General features: G+C 46.3%; 2 protein-coding genes across 2 annotated transcripts; one reads left to right on the forward strand and one right to left on the reverse strand.

Annotated features, from left to right (window-relative positions):
• Positions 1–134: 134 nt before the first annotated feature.
• Positions 135–3,180, reverse strand: MED15 (mediator complex subunit 15). Its single transcript, XM_032438345.2, has 5 exons — positions 3,015–3,180; positions 2,238–2,952; positions 1,413–2,178; positions 1,213–1,355; positions 135–1,157 (listed from the first exon to the last, which is right to left on the reverse strand). Exons 1-5 carry the CDS (start codon positions 3,065–3,067, stop codon positions 588–590), a joined length of 2,247 nt encoding a protein of 748 aa, XP_032294236.1. The 5' UTR covers positions 3,068–3,180; the 3' UTR covers positions 135–587.
• A 241-nt stretch (positions 3,181–3,421) lies between these two features.
• Positions 3,422–17,352, forward strand: LOC6627776 (uncharacterized). The gene is made up of 2 exons (XM_032438339.2): positions 3,422–4,545; positions 10,776–17,352. Exon 2 carries the CDS (start codon positions 10,784–10,786, stop codon positions 15,032–15,034), a length of 4,251 nt encoding a protein of 1,416 aa, XP_032294230.1. The 5' UTR covers positions 3,422–4,545; positions 10,776–10,783; the 3' UTR covers positions 15,035–17,352.
• Positions 17,353–17,973: the final 621 nt, after the last annotated feature.

Consider the following 17,973-nt stretch of genomic DNA (forward strand, 5'->3'; position numbering starts at 1 on the left):
ATAAATTCGACGCTCTTGTTAATGAATCGTTGAGAGCGGGTTATTGTCTCAATCAGTGGCTGAAAAGCTTCAATAAAATTCCGGAGCAGCTTTTCTGTTAAATTTTCATTTTTCAAGATATCGATAAGAATCGATTTTCGTTTAACACTGTGGTTAATTATTATTATAATTAATGGTTATACTTTACATAATTGGTTTTATGGATATTTAATTATTTTAACATAAGGGAATAATATCAGGTAGAAAGTGAATTAAATTGGCAACAATTTAGAGACGAATCGTAAAAATATGGGTCTCTATAAAACCAGAATATTCATATTGTAGATTATATTCGAGTGGGAAATTGATACGTCGAAAAATTGACCGAGTAGGCTGTTGACTCGGATTAAGAATTTATATATATATACTTTATGGGATCAGAGTAGTTACCACTTAATTTCCAGAAGAGCATTATAAACTTCTAATGCCTCTCACAACTATAGCAAATCTTATAGAAACATAGTGTAGAACAGCCCGAAGAGATCTCTGCATTGTTATTCCTATATATAGCTGAGGCAAATGATCTTTGGATACGTGAGGGCTGCAATTTATATACCCAAGAGCGTGCTTAGCTCGCACATGGCCCGTGGCTTGGATTGGGGCGAACAGGCCTGACGCACTGCCATTTCCCAGGTGTCCAACAGATGCGAGAGTGAATAGTTCTTTGGCAGCTTGGACATGCGCGCTATCAATGCCTGTTGCACAGTTTGCAGAAACGGCGTGGCCGAATATTCCTGTTCGGTGAGCGAGCAATCGGGCGATTGCCATGGATACTCCTCCGGCACGCTAACACTCACCGGCGGCACGCTGGGCAAACGCTTGTCATCCAAGCAGCATATCAAACGTATTGTCTTGTTATTGTTTTGTGCGGTCGTGTCCAGTTTGACCTTAAACTTGGTATCGAGCCGTGCAATTTCGCCCTGTAGCACATGCGGCACATCCTGCTCAAATGGCGTGGTCTTCTCCTCAAGGCGCGGCTTCTTTGTGGGCACTGGTGCGCATATATCTGTGCCAAAGAGCAGCTCCAAGCTTGGCCGGAAGGTGCGATGCAGCGTGTGATTTGCCAATGGGCTCTGCAGCGTTGTATTTATGACCTCCAGCAGAGGATTCGACGATTTCTGTTGGAGTATTAAAATGTAGAGAACGGTTTGCCGGGGAGCGAAATTGACTTACACCAAACTGCTGACCCGAGTAGGAGACCAGATCCATCTTCTCCAGCGCCTTCTCACACTTGAGCAGCGTATCAAGCTGCACACGCTGCGTGGGATTGCATAGAATCTCCAGCAATTTGCTCATCTTGGTCATCTTTTCCACATCTGCAAACGCAAATACAAATTAGAATACATAATTTCCGACAAATTGTTGTGACTGACTGGTGCCATCGTTGCTGATCTTGCCCAGCATGCGCTTAAGCGGCTCAATGTATTTGGTCAGCTGCTTGTATTTCTCTCTATAAAGCGCCTCTTCTTGCGGATTAAATGGACTGTTGCCTGTCACTTGACCGGGCGTATTTATCGATGCGCTCGGCGATTGCTGCCGTATGTTGCGTTGCGTGTTCTGCATCATCATTTGTGGACTCGATTGCGGCACCAAGGCCGGACTGGGTATCATTTGTGGTGTGGGCATCTGTGGTGTAGGCGGCTGCTGTGTGGGCGTCTGGTTGCCCACTAATTGCTGTTGTTGTTGTTGTTGCTGCTGTTGTTGTTGTTGTTGTTGCTGTTGTTGCTGCTGTTGCTGCTGCTGCTGTTGTTGTTGCTGTAATTGCTGCAGCTGTTGCTGCTGCTGCAATTGCTGAGCATCAGCTGGCGAGGGACTGGATCGCATAAAAGGCTGCTGCGGCTGCTGCTGCTGGCCGCCAACAACACCGCCGCGATTGCCCGCAAACATTTGCCCCGCCTGGCCCATGCCCATATTTGGCTTTTGCTGCATATTGGGCGGCATATTGACATTCATGCCGGCCATGGGATTCATAGCGCCGCCGCCCTGTTGCACTGCGTTGGGTGGCAAGCCGCCGGGTCCGCCCACCTGTTGCTGTCCGGCCGGTCCGCCCACAACATTATGCTGTTGCTGCTGCTGCATATTGGACGGCATGCCCTGCATGCCCTGGTTCATGCGCATCATCGGATTGCCCATGCCCATCTAATAGATAATTTATGAATAAGTATACAATTTTTGCAATATGCTGACACACTACTCACCACCATGGGCGACATTTGGTTGGGCATGCCGCCGGCTGCACCGCCAGTTGGTCCACTATTGGGTCCCGGGCCCACCATTTGATTGGGCATGCCGCCGGCATTGCCCACAATCTGGCCCTGGCCCTGCGAAACAGCGGGTCCCATAGCATTGAGCTGCATGCCACCAGCACCACCGCCAGGTCCATTGCCGCCAGCCATTTGTTGTACTTGTACCATTTGTTGTCCCCCGGCGCCGGCGCCCATTGGCAATTGGCCACGTATATTGGGCATGGGCTGCATTTGCTGTTGGCCGGGTCGCTGCTGGTTCAGTGTTTGCAGCAAATTGGAGGCAGTACCCGGTCCACCGGGACCGGCCATTTGGTTTGGGCCCGGCGCGCCGCCCATTGGCATCAGTTGTGGATTACGATTGCCCTGACTAGCCAGGTTTTGCAGCGCATTCAACGGATCCTGCATTATATTCTGCTGTCCCATTTCCGCGTTCGACGGGGCAGGCTGCTGCTGCTGTTGTTGTTGCAGCTGCTGCTGCTGTTGTTGTTGTTGTTGCCTTTGTTGTTGTGGCTGAGATTTGCGCTGGGACGCGTCCTTGTAGTGCATAAACAATTTGGCTACCAGTCCCAGATACTCATCCTTTGTGTGTGACTTGCGAAAAATATGATTTTCCATCATGCTGGCGTTTTTATTGGGCTCCGGCCCATTTTGCGGCAACATGTCGTGGCTGCGACACATAGGAAAGCCTCATTAAGAACACAATATTATCTTGAAAAAAAGACTACTCACATTTTCGAGATGACATTCTGCCGAAAGTTTTGGCTTTGCCACTCTTCAGCCATGTTTCAATTTAACAATTAAGCTTTGTTTAAACAACTTTATTGAGATTTTTAATCAAATTTACGCACTCGCGTTCGCAATTTTTCGCTTGATTTTCACATCTGCTATCGATAGCGTATATCGATTTATTAATTTTCTATCGGTACGTGGCAACGCTGCGCTTGTGTTTACATATTGCACTAGTTTGCTGGCACTATGTGGCATCGCTACGCTTGTGTTTACCATACAATTTATTTTTGACAGTCTGGCAGCCTAATGGCCAACAGCTATTTCTGGCGCGTAAACTTGGGCTTGAGAAGAATAAACATAAACCAGCTAATTATGAGCTGGCGCTCACGTGTTGTATTAACTGTAAATACAGAACGACATATTCAATTAGCACCAACTCAGTCTACTGTACACCATGGCTGTACGAACAATTAACTGACTAAACCACCTGTATGAAGTTCTCTCGCACACAGCACACAGACATAACACAAACACGAACAACAACACAGAGAACGTTCGCGCGCTCTAAACTTTTACTAGCTTTCGTTTTGGCGCGTGCTTCTGCTCCGGCTCACCGTTTTTTACCGTTGCTCATTCGTATCTCGACATTCAGACAGAGCGCACGTCCGTTTGCTCGTTGCTCGTTCGGCGGCTCGTTCGTGTGTGTGTGTGTGTTTATTTCTTTGCGTTGTTATTAACTTTTATATTTACTACGTCTACGTTCCTCGTACCTACATATGTACATACATATATATAGTGTGTGTGTCGTTTATATTTAGTTCTCTACAATTTACGCGCTGCTATTTCAATTCGCCACGCCGCTGCCACCTGTACAGCGTTCGGCCAGTGTCTTCTGACCGCCCGCCCGCCCGCTTGCCCCAGCCCCAATCCAACAACAGCAATAATAATAATAATTGGAAACGCTGTCAATGCCGGCTGCATTCAAAGTCGCGTTTTGTGTACGTGTATCTGTATCTCTAACTTGAATTCGTGCAAAAAGCGTCGTCGACACCAGCTGAGGCCACCAAATTACACAAAAATTGTTCCATAAACGTATCTTTTTACAAAACAACAACCACAACAACAACAACAACAACAAAATAGAGTGTATTATCAGTTACCTTGGCAAATAAAAATTTGTGCCAAGCAGCAGCAGCAGTGGGGCAGCCGCGTCGCTGTCGACGTTGACGTCGCGCGTTTGCATGTGTAGTGCGTACAAAAATGATAATTGAATGCAATAAATAAAAAGTCAAAGCAACAATAACAACAAGAATATTATCAAATTATATCACAACTAATAGTGCACACACAAGCGCACAACAACAATATAATCAAGCGAAACGGCAGATACAAAACAAACACACACAACAATAACAACCAACTAACGGCAGAACGTTTAACGTTTAAGTGAGCATCAGCAGCGACCGCCGCAGCGACAGAGGCAGCGACTGCGACAGCGAAAATAGCAACAAAATGTCGAAAAACTGTTGAGGTTCGTATATATGTATGTATGTGAATGTAATGTTAAGTGTGTGTGCATGTGTGTGTGTGCTTTATGAATGCTGAGCTCTCTTCTATGTGTGTGTGAATACGTGGTTTATTTGCTGCTTCAGTGCATACGCTGGCTTCATGCTGCCCCAATCCCCCTGCGTTCTCTTGCACATTCACTCTCTCTGTCTCCGCCTCGTGCGCCGCTCTTTCCCTCTGTCCTCTGTGTGCGAGTTTGGCTTATGCTGCCAGCGTCGCAGTCGACGCAGACTTGGGGTGCTCTACTTATTCTGTTCTTTTGGCATTTTTTGCGCCCCAATAGCGACAGCGACAATGTTGATTACAGCCTATAACCCAAAATGCCCCCCCTTACCATCACACATACGCATACAAAGGCAACGACAAGCAACAACAATGGCAGCGGCAACAGCAAAAGTGTGTTGACATTTTTGTTGTTGTTGCTTTTGTTGTGCTTTTCCGTCTGTTTTGCTCTATATGTATGTAGCTGTATATGTGTGTAAGTGCCTCTGCCTGGCAGGGGTAGTGTACGTGTTTAAATTATCAAGCCGAGCTTGTCAGCGCTGCCAGCACGCACACACATACACACATATGTACGTACATATGTATATGCATGTAAATAGAAATACAGCTGTGTAGCAGTGTGTACACATGTATATAGGCATAAATACATATGTTTGTATGTATGTAACTGTGCCGGTGGGCTGGAACTTGGACTGGAAGTGCGCATAGGGCTTCAATTCACAACTACAATTGACAAATAGACAAACAGACAGATAGACTGACTGACGGTGGGGAGGACGCAACCTATTGATTTTCAATCAATATTTATGGTGGCTCTCCTCACCCCTCACTTCCGCTCGTGGCAACTGTGTCTTTTGCCTTGTGCTTTTCAGCATTTTGTTGTTTTTTTTTTCTTCTGTTTTTCTTTTTTTTTGTACGTTTTGTTCGATTTTTGAAATTTGTTTTGCATTTGAACTGCTATTGCTTCTTCTGTGGCTTCGGCGCCGACGCCGCTGTCGCTGCGGCTGCTTTCTGCTGCTTCTTCGTTCTCTATTCTCGTTTCACCTTTGAGCGACGCGAGACTCACTCACGCATGCATAATCAACAAATGTGTGTGCATGTGTGTGTGAGTGCGACGGCGCTGCCAACTTTGCTGCTGCTGTTGCTGTTGTTGTTACTGTTATTGTTGTTGCTGTTGCTGTTGCTGTCACTGTAATCGCGGCTTTTTTATTATCATTTGATTGCGCTGCTTTTATGGATGCCGTTGTTGTTATTTTCCTGCTGTTTGTCGCCTATTTGGTGTGTGTGTGTGTGTGTGTGTGTGTGTGCTTGTGTGTGTTTTTGTTTTTGTCAATTCCCTTTTTGCAACGCAACCGCAAAACAGTTTTTGGCTTTGTTTTTGTATCAATTAGTCGCTGTCGCTGCGTTGTTCAATTTACCTTTTTGTTTTTTAATTTGCTTTGTGGCCACGTTTGGTCCTATTTTCACCTGGACTGTCAACGCCAGCGGCGCAAATCATTTGCTGCACATTTTTCTTAATTTGTATTTTATTTGCCTATTTGTTTGTCTGCTTGTCTGTCTCTAGTTGTTTGTTGTTGCAGTTAACAGTTGCGCCGTTCGCCGTTCGCCTGTCGCTTGTTTGTCACGCTTCAGCATCGTACCGTTAGGCAGAGTCACCAGCCGTTAATGGGAGCGTGTACTGCATTGGGGGCGACGCACAGTGGTGCGAAATTAAAAGAAATCACGACTTGCATTTTTTTTTTTTTGGCTATGATCTTGCAAAATGTAATGTTTAATGTTAATGTTAAACAACCTTCCAGCTGTACCCTATTTGTTGTTGTTGTTGTTAAGCACGCCTTCGCTGTGAATCGATAACAGCACTTGATATCGATATCTTGCAATCGATTTTGCATTAACTTATAATTATTGAACTTTAATTTTAGTTGTTTATCCATTAGTCGTTCCACAGTGCTGCCATGCAACTGTCATGTTTGCTTACGAGCGTGTGTGTGTGTGTGTGTACATGCCTGCCTTTCATTTCCGCCGGCGCTGCTAGCTGTCAAATGTGCAGAGACGTCAGGTACCAGCTATTCCTGCCCATAGTCCATTTCCCACACCCTAAACCTCTTGGGCTAGCCAGCCGGCGCTTAAGTTGTGTGCGCCTTGTTTTCTCACCACGGCAACCACTTGTTTTCCCAAGCACAACAACAACGCACACACACACACACACACACACAAGAAAAAAAAAGCGCTCACTCATTCACTCTCTCACACACAAACACACACACACACACACACACACACACACACACACACACACACACACACAAACAGTGAATGGCTTGTCATGTGGCAGTGTCCCGTTTAGTTTCAACCCGCCCTGCTTTAAGCAGGACTTTCCGCTCTGTTTGTATGCGTCGCCCGCGTCGACAGCGGCGCCAGCGTCACAGCTAGCGTCAGCATCTGCGTCGACGCCAGCCGTAGCGGCATTCACATTCCGTTGCGTCTCTTACGCCGCGGCAACAGATGAAAAAGTTTCACGCGCGCACGCATCGCAAAGTTTAAATAGACTTGCGTTGTTTTTGTTTTTAGTTTCGGGAATATTTAATTAAAATTACGCATACGCAGCGCTGCCCGTTTCTCAGCCCGTAACTATACTACACTATCGAGCGCGGTCAGGCAACGAGCACGTGCCCATAAACAACAGTAATGTGCAACGAGCTATTCTTCTCTCTCTCTCTCTCTCGCTCTCAACCTCTTGCTGTGCATCTGTGTGCGTGTGTGTCTGTGTGCCGTGTGTGAGGCTGTTGCGCGCGTTTTTTTTTCTTACTCTGTCTCCTTGGACATCAACATATGGCAGCATAATTGAGTCGATTCTGAAGTCGCAGTCGATTTATGCATAAATTTTGTTGTTTGTTGTGCAGTTTTGTTGTTTTATTCAACACGTCGTTTATGGTGTTACCCAATTGAACCCAACATCTGGCCTGGTTGCCGTTACATACATATGTATGGGTGTTGAAATCGAATGTGGAAATTCCCTTTTCGTTTTCAAACTTCCGGTTAAAACTCTAACATTTGACGTCTCCAAATTAAAAAATAACACGTTTCTTAGGGTTCTGTTTTGGATTTCGAGCTGTGGTCAGCTCCATGTGACCTATGTAAAATAAGCTCTTTGTGATTCTATCCCGCCGAAATTTGGTAGACACATTTTTTGTACCCCGAATCCATTAAAAATGGGTTAAAAGGTTAAATGTATGTAACAAGCAGAAGCAGGCATATCCGACTCCATAACAAATATATATTCTTGAACTATCTGTCTGTCCGTCCGTCTCAGAAATCTCAGAACCCATAAGCGCTAGAGTCAAGAAATTTGGAATGTAGCTCCGCCTAGTGCCCGCGTAGTACTAGTTCATTTCCGATAACCGATAATTTGCATCGTTTCCGAGTAATCGAACAAAATCGATATCGAAAACCTGTTTTTTGAGCAAATCTCGTAAGTTATAAAAGCTAGAGTCAACAAATTTTGCATGTAGCTTCTTGAATATAGTATATATATCAAGTATCTTTCATTTTATAGCTAACGAATTTGATCGAATTGGTATATGATATAGCTGCCTTAAGCGCGATAGGTCGTAGGCTATTTTTTCTATTCATGTAAAGCAATTCGGGCTTAAAAGTTTTTAGCATCTACGAGTTATATAATATATATACCATACATAAAATTCGTGGCTACTCGAGTTAAAATTAAAAGCTTTGTTCTCAGGATTTGTTAATTGAAATTGAGAAAATTGAGTGCGGAGCTCAGAATATTATATTTCGCATTTCTCATATCGCAGAGTATTTCGTTTTGTTTGTTTTCCTCTTTTTTCACTGTAATTTCGATTTTCGATCTCACTTATCGATAAACATAATGATGATGATTTAGCCAATTCGATACGCTCAATTAGACTAAAAGCCCATCGATGTTCCTGCTCATTAGGTGATTAGTGCAGGGTATGCGATCGGCCCCCACAAAGCCAACCAGCCTTCCACATATCATAACAGACGTGTATTCGCGAACAAACGAAAGTGAATTAACATAATGAATTCCGTGTACTTTAGTGGAGCTGCGCCGTCGTGCATTTATCATGACAATTGCCAGCGGAGGAGCACGGGGCGTATGCGTGCTGCTGCAACTTGCGCTTTCGCTGACCGCTGCCTGCTACGCCTGCTAGTCACAGGTGGTCAGCGGCGGCGTCGCCGTCGGATTTCGTGTCAGTGGGAAAACCTTAACGCAGTACATTTCATATGCAAGGCTGTCTAGCTGGGGGCGTGGTCGCCACAATTAATATTTTTGCTTTGAAGTACGTGTGTGTGAGTGTGCGTTTGTGTGTGTGTGTGTGTGGCACACTTTGTTGTGGGCGTTGACATTGAGCGTCGTCCGGCGTCACGCCCAACCGTGTACTCCAGACGTGCTGTCGTCGACCCACTGTCCCTTTGCGCTGCTGCACTGTGGCTGAAATATAATCGGTCTCTGTTAAAAAACAAAAATTTCGATAGAATTCGTTTTTTCCGCAAAATACAAATAATTAACATTACCTGGTTCTGTTATGGCAACAGCTGGTTATACAAAAACTGTAAAATAGCAAAAAGAAAGCAACATCGCCAATTGGTTTTAAGATAACAGCTGTTAACTTAGCATTTTTTAAGACTCCTTTCGTCAAAATAAATAAAGCTCTTAACATTGCCAATTGCTGTTAAGATAACAGCTGTATGCTAACATATGCTAGCTAAATATGTTCAAATAAAAACTGTTAAGCGAAAGGTTGAAAAAAATATTCAAAAGCAGCTTTCTTAATGAAATGCAAAGTACATCAAACTTGCTTAACAAAGAAGAAGTTAACTTAGCCAAGTGCTTTTAAGATAATTTAAAGAATTCCTAAAAATTGCATATGCTACATTTCTTTTGTTATCGGCTTCCAATAAGATAAGTATTCTGCTGTTTGTTTGTCAGGAACTCCGACTTAAAGTAAATGTTGTAAGACTTGAAAAGAGAAACTTTTCAAAAATATAAACAAAGTGTAATTCTTTCGTTTTTTGTGCCCCGCATATGCCATTGTGCGTTGGCCATGTTTGCTCTGCGCTGGGTGGCAACAATCGTTAATATTTAATGAACAATCGCATTTCACAAAGTTGAAGCGAGTTCGTTTTTTCATTTTCTGCTGGCCAGAACGGGTTGGTTCTAAAGAGAGGGGGCAGAGCAACGGGCGGAGGCGGTTATTCCCCATCCAGCTAGCCAGCATTTAGACATCAACCCCATTGACACACTTGAAAGAGGACCTGCGCGTGGCTCGTCGTGCCGCGAAATGCGACATTTATGACCATTAAAGTCGCCAGCAACAACAACAACAAAAACAAGAACAACAACAAAAACATCAACAACCCCAATAAGGGTTGGGGTTGGGGCTGGAGGGTGGCTTGGGGCTTTTCCATTTTTCATTTAAATGCCATGGAATAATTGCTTTTTCCTGTAGTGCAGCGCACATGTGTTTGTCTCTCTGTGTGTGTGTTGGCAAGCGGGGGTGGGGAATGTGTATAGGGGTGGGGGTGGGGGGTTCACTGTAAACAAAGCATTACTTGCACACACACACACACGCACAAGCTTATAGACACACACACACACACACATGTACCTTTATATAGCCGCGTAAATTGTCAACTTTCGTTTTCGTGTTAACTATGTTTCAGTCATGCATAAAAAGAGATTAGATCCCAACAGAAATTAGAATGTTTTATGATCTATATAGAAAGCGATTCTTAAGCGACATCCATATTAAAAAAATATATATGATGTACGACCAGGAGCAACTTATGATAAAGTGAATTACAATTTTTGCTTACCTTTTTTCCAGTTTTATAGTCCTGGAATCTTCTGTTCATATACATATATACCATTAAAGAAGAGCAAACAAAAGCTTCCATTCCAGGTCTCAAGAGCAAGGGAACTTTACAGAATGTTTAATTTTTCAGAAAAAACGAAAAAGAACAGAAGGAAATAGAAGGAATAAAGAGATGGAAGGGTGAAAGGGAAGGCAAACGAATATTTGTGAGGGCTGCTTGACCTTGGGGCATCTGCTAGTCGTGTACACCCTACGGGAGCACTCCTACATTTTCCAGCTTTTATTTATGTGCCTTCGCACTTGACTTATGTGGCTCGACTTTTTGCATTTGCAGCTGGCAACATGGACTCGGCCGCCATGGCCATTGCTGTGGGGGGCGGCGGCGGCGGCAACTCTGGCCCTGGCAGCAGCAGCAGCGCCAGCAGTGGTTATGGCAGTGCCACAACCACGCCCACAACGCCAATAGGCACCGGAGGCGGCCATTATGAGGGCACGGCAACGCCAATGGCCACCATCGCAACGGTGGCGCCCTTCTACAGCGAAGCCCTGACCAGCCTAGATGCCCATCATCAGCGACAGCAGCAGCAGCAGCAGCAGCAGCAGCAACAGCAGCAAACGCACTTTTATCATCAGAACTATAATTATGGCAGTCTGGATGCGTACAACTATAGTGCCTACAATTACAATGCGGCCAGCAACTATACGAGAAGCTACGAGAAGCTGGCGCCCAAATACAATAACAACAGCGGTGTCGTGGGCGGGAGCGGGAGCGGTGGCGGGGTCGGGGTTAACATGATGGGGAGCAGCAAGCCACAGGCGGCAGCCACGCCCTTCTATGCACAACCCCAAGCGCTGGGCATGGCCATGTCCATGCCGAGCAGCTATGCGTACGAGGCCTACAAGTACAAGATGCCACAGCAGCAGCAGGTGCAGCAGCAACAGGTGCAGCAGCAGCAGGTGCAACAGCAGGTGCAGCAACAGCACCAGGTGCAATATCAGAGTATGGCCATGCAACAGCAAAAGCCAAGCCAGCAGCAGCAACAGTTGCTGCCACAACAGCAGCAACAATTGCAGCAGCAACAATTGCAACAGCAACAATTGCAACTGCAACAGCAACAATTGCCGCCGCAACAACAACAGCAACAACAATTGCTGCCGCCGCTCGAGCCCAACTATGCCGCCATCAAGCCGAGCAGTCGGTATGGTAATATGCCGCCGGCTGCGGTCTATGCCAGTCCGAACGCACCTGGCACACCTGGCGTCCCGGCACAGGTAGCCGGCGGCGCCTACTACGACAAATATGCCATGTCCCTCTACTCGCCGAACGGAGCTGGACTGAGCTTCGGTGCGCCCGCACCGCCGCTCTACAGTCCGCCGGAGCTGCAGTCGGCGGAGTCCGCGTATCGCAAGTCCAGCTGGAATGTCGACTACAATGCGGCCAATTGTCGCGCCGCGGGCAACGGCAATGGTAATGGGAATGGAGGCGCCTATCATCATGGAACAGGCAGCGATTTGTACTACAAATATGAGAAGTATCCAACGGCTCAGACGTCATCATCGGCGGTGCCGGCGGCAATGGGCAGCAATCCGTATCAGGCGAACCTGAACTATGGCGCACGCGGCATGTGGCCAGCAAATCCGGTGGAACAGGCGCCACCACCCAGTTCCAGGCAGAGCTGCTGCACGCAGTCGTATCCGCAGCAGAGCTGTTATTATCCGCGCAATGGCTATGGAGCACAGCCGCCTCCGCCACAGTATCCCAGCCAGGTGAGCGGCAGTCACAAGCTCAAGCATCCGACTGATCTCTACGGCAGCTACGACCCGCTGGGCTATGGCTATGCACAGCCGGGCGGCAATGGCGGCGCGCCCAATCCTGTTACGCCCAGCAATAATAGTCGCGGCTATGTGCCGCAGCTGGGCGTGGGCGTGGCCATGGGCGTGGGCGTGGGCATGGGCGTGAGCATGGGCTTGGAGGCGAACGTAAGCACCGCCTACTACAATGATCTCGGCAGTCTGGACAGCGGCTACGGCCAGCAAACGCATCGAACGCCGCCCTTTGCCCCCGCCGCCGCCGCCGGCTCGCTAGAGTATGCCTATCGGAAGCGGGCAAATCCCAGCAACAACTGCTATCTGGAGACGCCCGTGGACAGCTATGTGGGCTACGATCTGCACGCAAACTCCGCCGCGACACACTATGCGCCGCAGCCGCAGTTGCCGCAGCAGCACAAGTCGGAGTCGCCGCCCAGCTCGAATAGCTCCAATATACGTGACTTTCTGTCCAGCTGGAACGATGACGAGGAGGAGTTGCCGCCGGCGCCGGTCCGACTTGAAGCGGAGCTACAGCAAACAACGGCAATTGCTGTGGTTGCGCCCGTCGCAGCTGCTCCAGCTCCGGCTCCGACACTTGCCACGGCGTCCGGCTTTATGTACGAGACGCTGCCGCCAGCGGGTCCGGTGGCCACGCAGGTCAATGATTGCCCCAGCATGAATCTGCCGGACATCATTATCGATCATCATCATGAGAAGTCTAGCGTGGGCCAGGTGGAGGACTCCTTTGGCAGCTTCGATGTGGAAAAGGAACTGGACGAGCTACGCTTGAAGAAGTGCGGCATTGAGGCCAGCGAATCGCAGCCGGCCGACACGGATGCCCTGGCCGAGATACTCCGAGATCCGGTTGTGGCGCCGGAGGAGCCGAGCCTGGAGCTGCCGCTGGCCAGCCCGCTGCTGGAACCGCCCGCCATTGAGTTTGATCAGAGCAACAGCAACTCGAACGGCTCCACGTTTGAGAAGGAGTACGAGACGTTCATACACAAGATCGGCGGCAGCGACAGCGAGGTGGAGGAGCCAAACAATGCCCAGGACGACAGCGAGTATCGCCACAAGTTCTACAAGCGCAAGCGCCGGACAACGGAGCCAACGGAGCGGACGGAGCCAACGGCTGAGTTAGCTCCTGTGGAGTCCGCCCCGGCAGCTGCTCCGATCTCGCTCTCGCCGAAGGCCTCGGCCCGGGCCAGTCGCCAAAGGGTAGCGCGACGTCGTCGCAATCGCATCAAAATGCTGAAGATACTCGAGTTCGAGAGTCCCAAGATCAAGCATCGCTTCTATTTTCGCACGCTGAAGCTGCTCCGGCGCAAATACGCCCTGAGCCGAATGCGGGAGCAGCGCGGGCAGCGGATGCGGCGACAGCTGGCGCTGCGCACGGCGGAGCATCGCCTGCCGCTGATCAAGCGGCAATATGCCAGGCGGAGTCCACGCAGCCTGAAGAGCTTAGGCGGCACGGAAACCGCCGTTTCGGATCGGGAGACGGTCATCAAGCGTGGCTATGCCTTGCGCGAGCAGCCACAGGTCTTGGAGGAGCAGCAAAATGGCTGCGACTCGAATCATACCCTGCAGTCCGTGGGCAGCTTCAAGGGCTTTGACGATGTCGAGAATACGCATCTGTCGCCGAAGGCCAAGCTGCATGCGGACACGGAAACGGAGGTGGAACGGAATGTGGACAAGCAGCTGGAAGTACAGCGTTGGCTGCATCAGAGCACGGAGCAAGTGACCCCGCAAGAAGTGCCACAAGAAGTCACCCGCTTGAACTCAGCCGCTATCGCATCCGTCTCCTCCGCCTCCTCCTCGTCCTCTTCGTCCTCCTCCTCCTCTTCGTCCTCGTCTGCCAGTTCGAGCAGCTCCTCGTCCAGCTCCAGCACGAGCAGCAGCAGCAGCGGTGGCAGCCGCTCCGGCGAAGAGAGCGACTTCAATGAGATGGCCGCGCTGGAGAAGGAGTTGTCGCTGCCCAAACCGACGCCGGAGCCGGAGCCGGCGCTGTTGCCCAGCAGCAGCTGCGACAGCCAGGCGCAAGTCTCCAACAATGACATAGCCAAGCTCAAGCAAATTCTGGAGAGCGATGACGACCTCGAGGAGGAGCAGCAGCCGCAGCGGGAGCAGGAGCGGTCCAACAACGTACCAAAGCTAAGTGACCTTAGTAAAATTGCCTTAAATAGTTCCTTAAAAGTTAGCGACTTAGTCATAAGTGAACCGGGTGTGTCCATGGAGGCGACGCCGCCGGTTACGCGCGAGCTGAGCGTCGAGGAGGCGCTGGCCGAGATGTATCAGCAAATAGGCGTCACCTCCGATGCGGACGAAACGGAAGATGAAACCGAAATTGTGGCCAAGCAGCTGGAAGGCGCCTCTGTCGCCGCCTCTGAAGCCAATGGACAGGATGTGCTGCTCATTAATCTCGCCGAGATTTTCGACAACAACAGCAGCGATCTGTACGTGGTGCAATGCGACATGAACGAGAACATATTGGGCGTGGTAGCGGACGAACTGCAGCCGGAGCAGCAGGCTCAGCCGGAACAGGAGCAGGAGCAAGTCAATACGCTGCAGCTGATCGAGCTGCTGGCCGAGCCGGAGCCGGAGCCGCAGTTCATCCACCACGAGGAGGTGGTGCCGGACAACTACAAGAGATTCGAGCGCCGACAGTTCCTCAAGTATCTCCACGCCAAATATGTCCAGAACAATATCAGTCGCTTCTACCATGCCCAGCGCGTGCTCAAGAAGTACAGAAGGCGACGCCTGGCGAGGTCCAGGAAGACGCGCTGTTAACCAAAGATAGCTGCAACACACACAAGCACACACACATACACACACACCCGAAATCCCCCTCATCCTCCGGACCACTGGAAACGGGATTTGACGACAAAGTCGTCGGACTTGTCGTTCTCGCATGAAAAATCAACTTGGCGTGCCTAATGGATTAGAAATTTGAATTCAAATTATCCACACACACACACACCCGCACACACCTTCACTACCACACACACACACCCTTACACATCCCCTCACACACACACACACACACATTTCGAGAATCTCAAAAGACTTGTTTATGTAAAATCAAATTTTTTGTCATTTTTTAATATGCATATACCCTATAAATATGAGCGCATATACCCTATATATAAGCGTGCATATACCCTATATATATGCTATATATATAACTTATTTGAATAGTCTTTCGCTTATTTATATTGTATATATACATATATGAAAGCATAGCAAAAACATAATTTCTCAATGCAAATATGGGCACATCCAGCGCCAGGCATTAATATAATCATATGAAAAAAGGAATTGACTAAGGCAAGCCGAAGTTTGTATACCCTAACAGCTTTGGATCTCGTAATTTCCATTTATTTCGTCAAGAGAGCAAAGCCAATTTGCTTTTGTTTAAGCCTAAATTAGTTAGTTTCGTAATACAATTGATTTTATTGAGCTCTTTAGCCTAACAGACTCTCTCTTTAACTAATTGAAGATATATCCGATATAATATAATCTGCTGACTTTGCCATTGAATCGAGTTGAACAAAAATTTAGAGAAGGAAAAGCAATTTAATTAATTTCTGATTTGTTGTGAACATGTGTTTTGCACGCTTTGCTTGCTTTACTCTAATGTTTCATTGCTCGCCGCTTATAATTCTCAACAAGTTAAAGCCGCGAAGGCATCAGAACTTGCTGCTGATGAATGAAAGTTTTCTTACCTTGATTAATTTCTTATAAATAATGATTGATTATTGATAAATTGTTTTTGTTTCACATTACAATATCTACTCTGATTAATTTCATTTAATTTAATGTTCAATGCTTTTCCTTAATAGTTTACCTGAGCTTTGTTACACATAATTTTGCGGATCCTTTCAGATACATAAGTTGACACTTTTAATTGATTTGTTTTATGTTCACACTGGAATCTAGCCAGGACTTGCCCATATTTGTCACCCTATATTTAAATGTTAAGCATATAGTTTATATATAATTATATATAAAAATACTTTAGCTAATTGTGCAATATTTTGACATGCAATTAACGTGTTTTTAAATTAATTTTAAAATTACAAACATTACAAATTCGAATCTCGTGCAGCTTAGTACCGGGCAGAGGGCGGGGGCGTACACCTGGCGTATACGCAATTAGCTACATATGTTTACGTGTGTGTGTAGATGTGCTTGTGTGCGTGTGCGTGTGTGTGTTGGTGAAGCTCGCGTGCAATTAGGTTTTAAAATCGAGCGCATATGTCATTTCAGCCATATATTAATACTTATCTATATATACTTATAAATTTGTATGAGAGCGAGCGAGACAGAGAGAACACAAAATTTATATATCTGTTTTTTTTTTTTTTTTGTTTTATTATTATGTTTTTATCAGCTAAGTGTATCAGCATTTTAGTCGGTGCGGTTAAGTTTAAAGTGCCGCTCGTCAAAGGTCAAACAGCAGATAGCGAGAGATATACAGGTACAGCTACAGCCAGAGATATCGGAAGAGATATACACATATATGATATATATATATACCCCATGGTTAGTAGTATACTCGCGTATACGAACGTGTGTGTGTGGGGGGGGGGGTCTGTTCCTTGCGTGTTGACACACAAATTGTGTGTAATTATGACCAGGTACAGCCCTTTTTTTTCTTTTTTTATTTCAAGTTGATGGCCATGTGGTTTTAAAAAGACCGAAAAAAAACAGCTAAGCAGCAATACGCCCCGTTTCCCAGCTGTATACCCTATTCGGTTAGGTTCAGAGCGAGCTTGATGCGCTGTCATTTATTTGTGCTTCTTCTAGCTTAAGCTTTATATTTTCCATAAGCTTTCGATGTTTCTTAAATATACAAAATGTAATGCGAATATTTTTAGACCAGGCCTCAGTCAAATATTGACACACACACACACACACTGCAGCCAAGCAGAGCATCTAGCAGTCGGCTTGCCTTGACTCTCGCATTCTTACTTAGTTTATCATCGTTTTGAAATAGTTGCCTTCGATTTAAGTTAAGATTTTCGCCAACTGCCTTTGTTCAATGAAGGCCACCAAAATGCAGCCTAGACCAAAAATATAAAATTAAACAAAAAAAAAAAAAAAAATCAACAAGAAGAAGAAGAAGAGGTATACAATATATATATAGAACGAAAAACTGTTAGATTTAGATTGTTAGAGTAGCAATTGGTTCAGTTAGTTCTGTGCTTAGTTCAAGACTTTGTTTTTGCTTTAGTGCAATTTATGTTAAGTTGGGAATTGTTGAAAATATAAACAAATATAAATATATAGACGTACGTATATATTTAAATAATATATATTGATGTATTCATGTCTGGAAGACTCTTAAATGGCCTTGTTTTTCACAGAGAATCGTTTACAAATATTTACTATATATTATATATAGTATATAGAAAGCGATCCGGAACTGTAGATAAACCAAATGATTTGTTAATAGAATTCGCAATGCAGCTGCTATTTCGATATGCTATGGCTTATATAAGACTAGAACAGATCGGATATATATAGTTAACTTGCAAATTAGACTAAATAGAACAACAAATCTCTAGCGAAACATACACACATTCCAAAGGACCAAAAACAATTAAAAACAAAAACAAAAAAAACCAAACACTAAGCAAATGTTATTTATATAAAACTATAATAATTATATGATATAAAGAGGAAAAACTTTCGAGTACACGTTGTTGTTTATTCTTTTTTTTTTT

The sequence above is a fragment of the Drosophila virilis genome, chromosome 4 (assembly GCF_030788295.1).
Source record: "Drosophila virilis strain 15010-1051.87 chromosome 4, Dvir_AGI_RSII-ME, whole genome shotgun sequence".
In the NCBI taxonomy this organism is placed as follows: domain Eukaryota; kingdom Metazoa; phylum Arthropoda; class Insecta; order Diptera; family Drosophilidae; genus Drosophila; species Drosophila virilis.

Bases quoted from the DNA above. Each gene is read 5' to 3' on its own strand.
- LOC6627776 (XM_032438339.2), top strand. From the start codon at position 10,784: ATGGACTCGGCCGCCATGGCCATTGCTGTGGGGGGCGGCGGCGGCGGC.
- MED15 (XM_032438345.2), bottom strand. From the start codon at position 3,067: ATGGCTGAAGAGTGGCAAAGCCAAAACTTTCGGCAGAATGTCATCTCG. The intron at 2,179-2,237 runs GTGAGTAGTGTG...ATTATCTATTAG, and splicing joins ACCAAATGTCGCCCATGGTG to ATGGGCATGGGCAATCCGAT. The intron at 1,356-1,412 runs GTCAGTCACAAC...TTGCGTTTGCAG, and splicing joins GATCAGCAACGATGGCACCA to ATGTGGAAAAGATGACCAAG.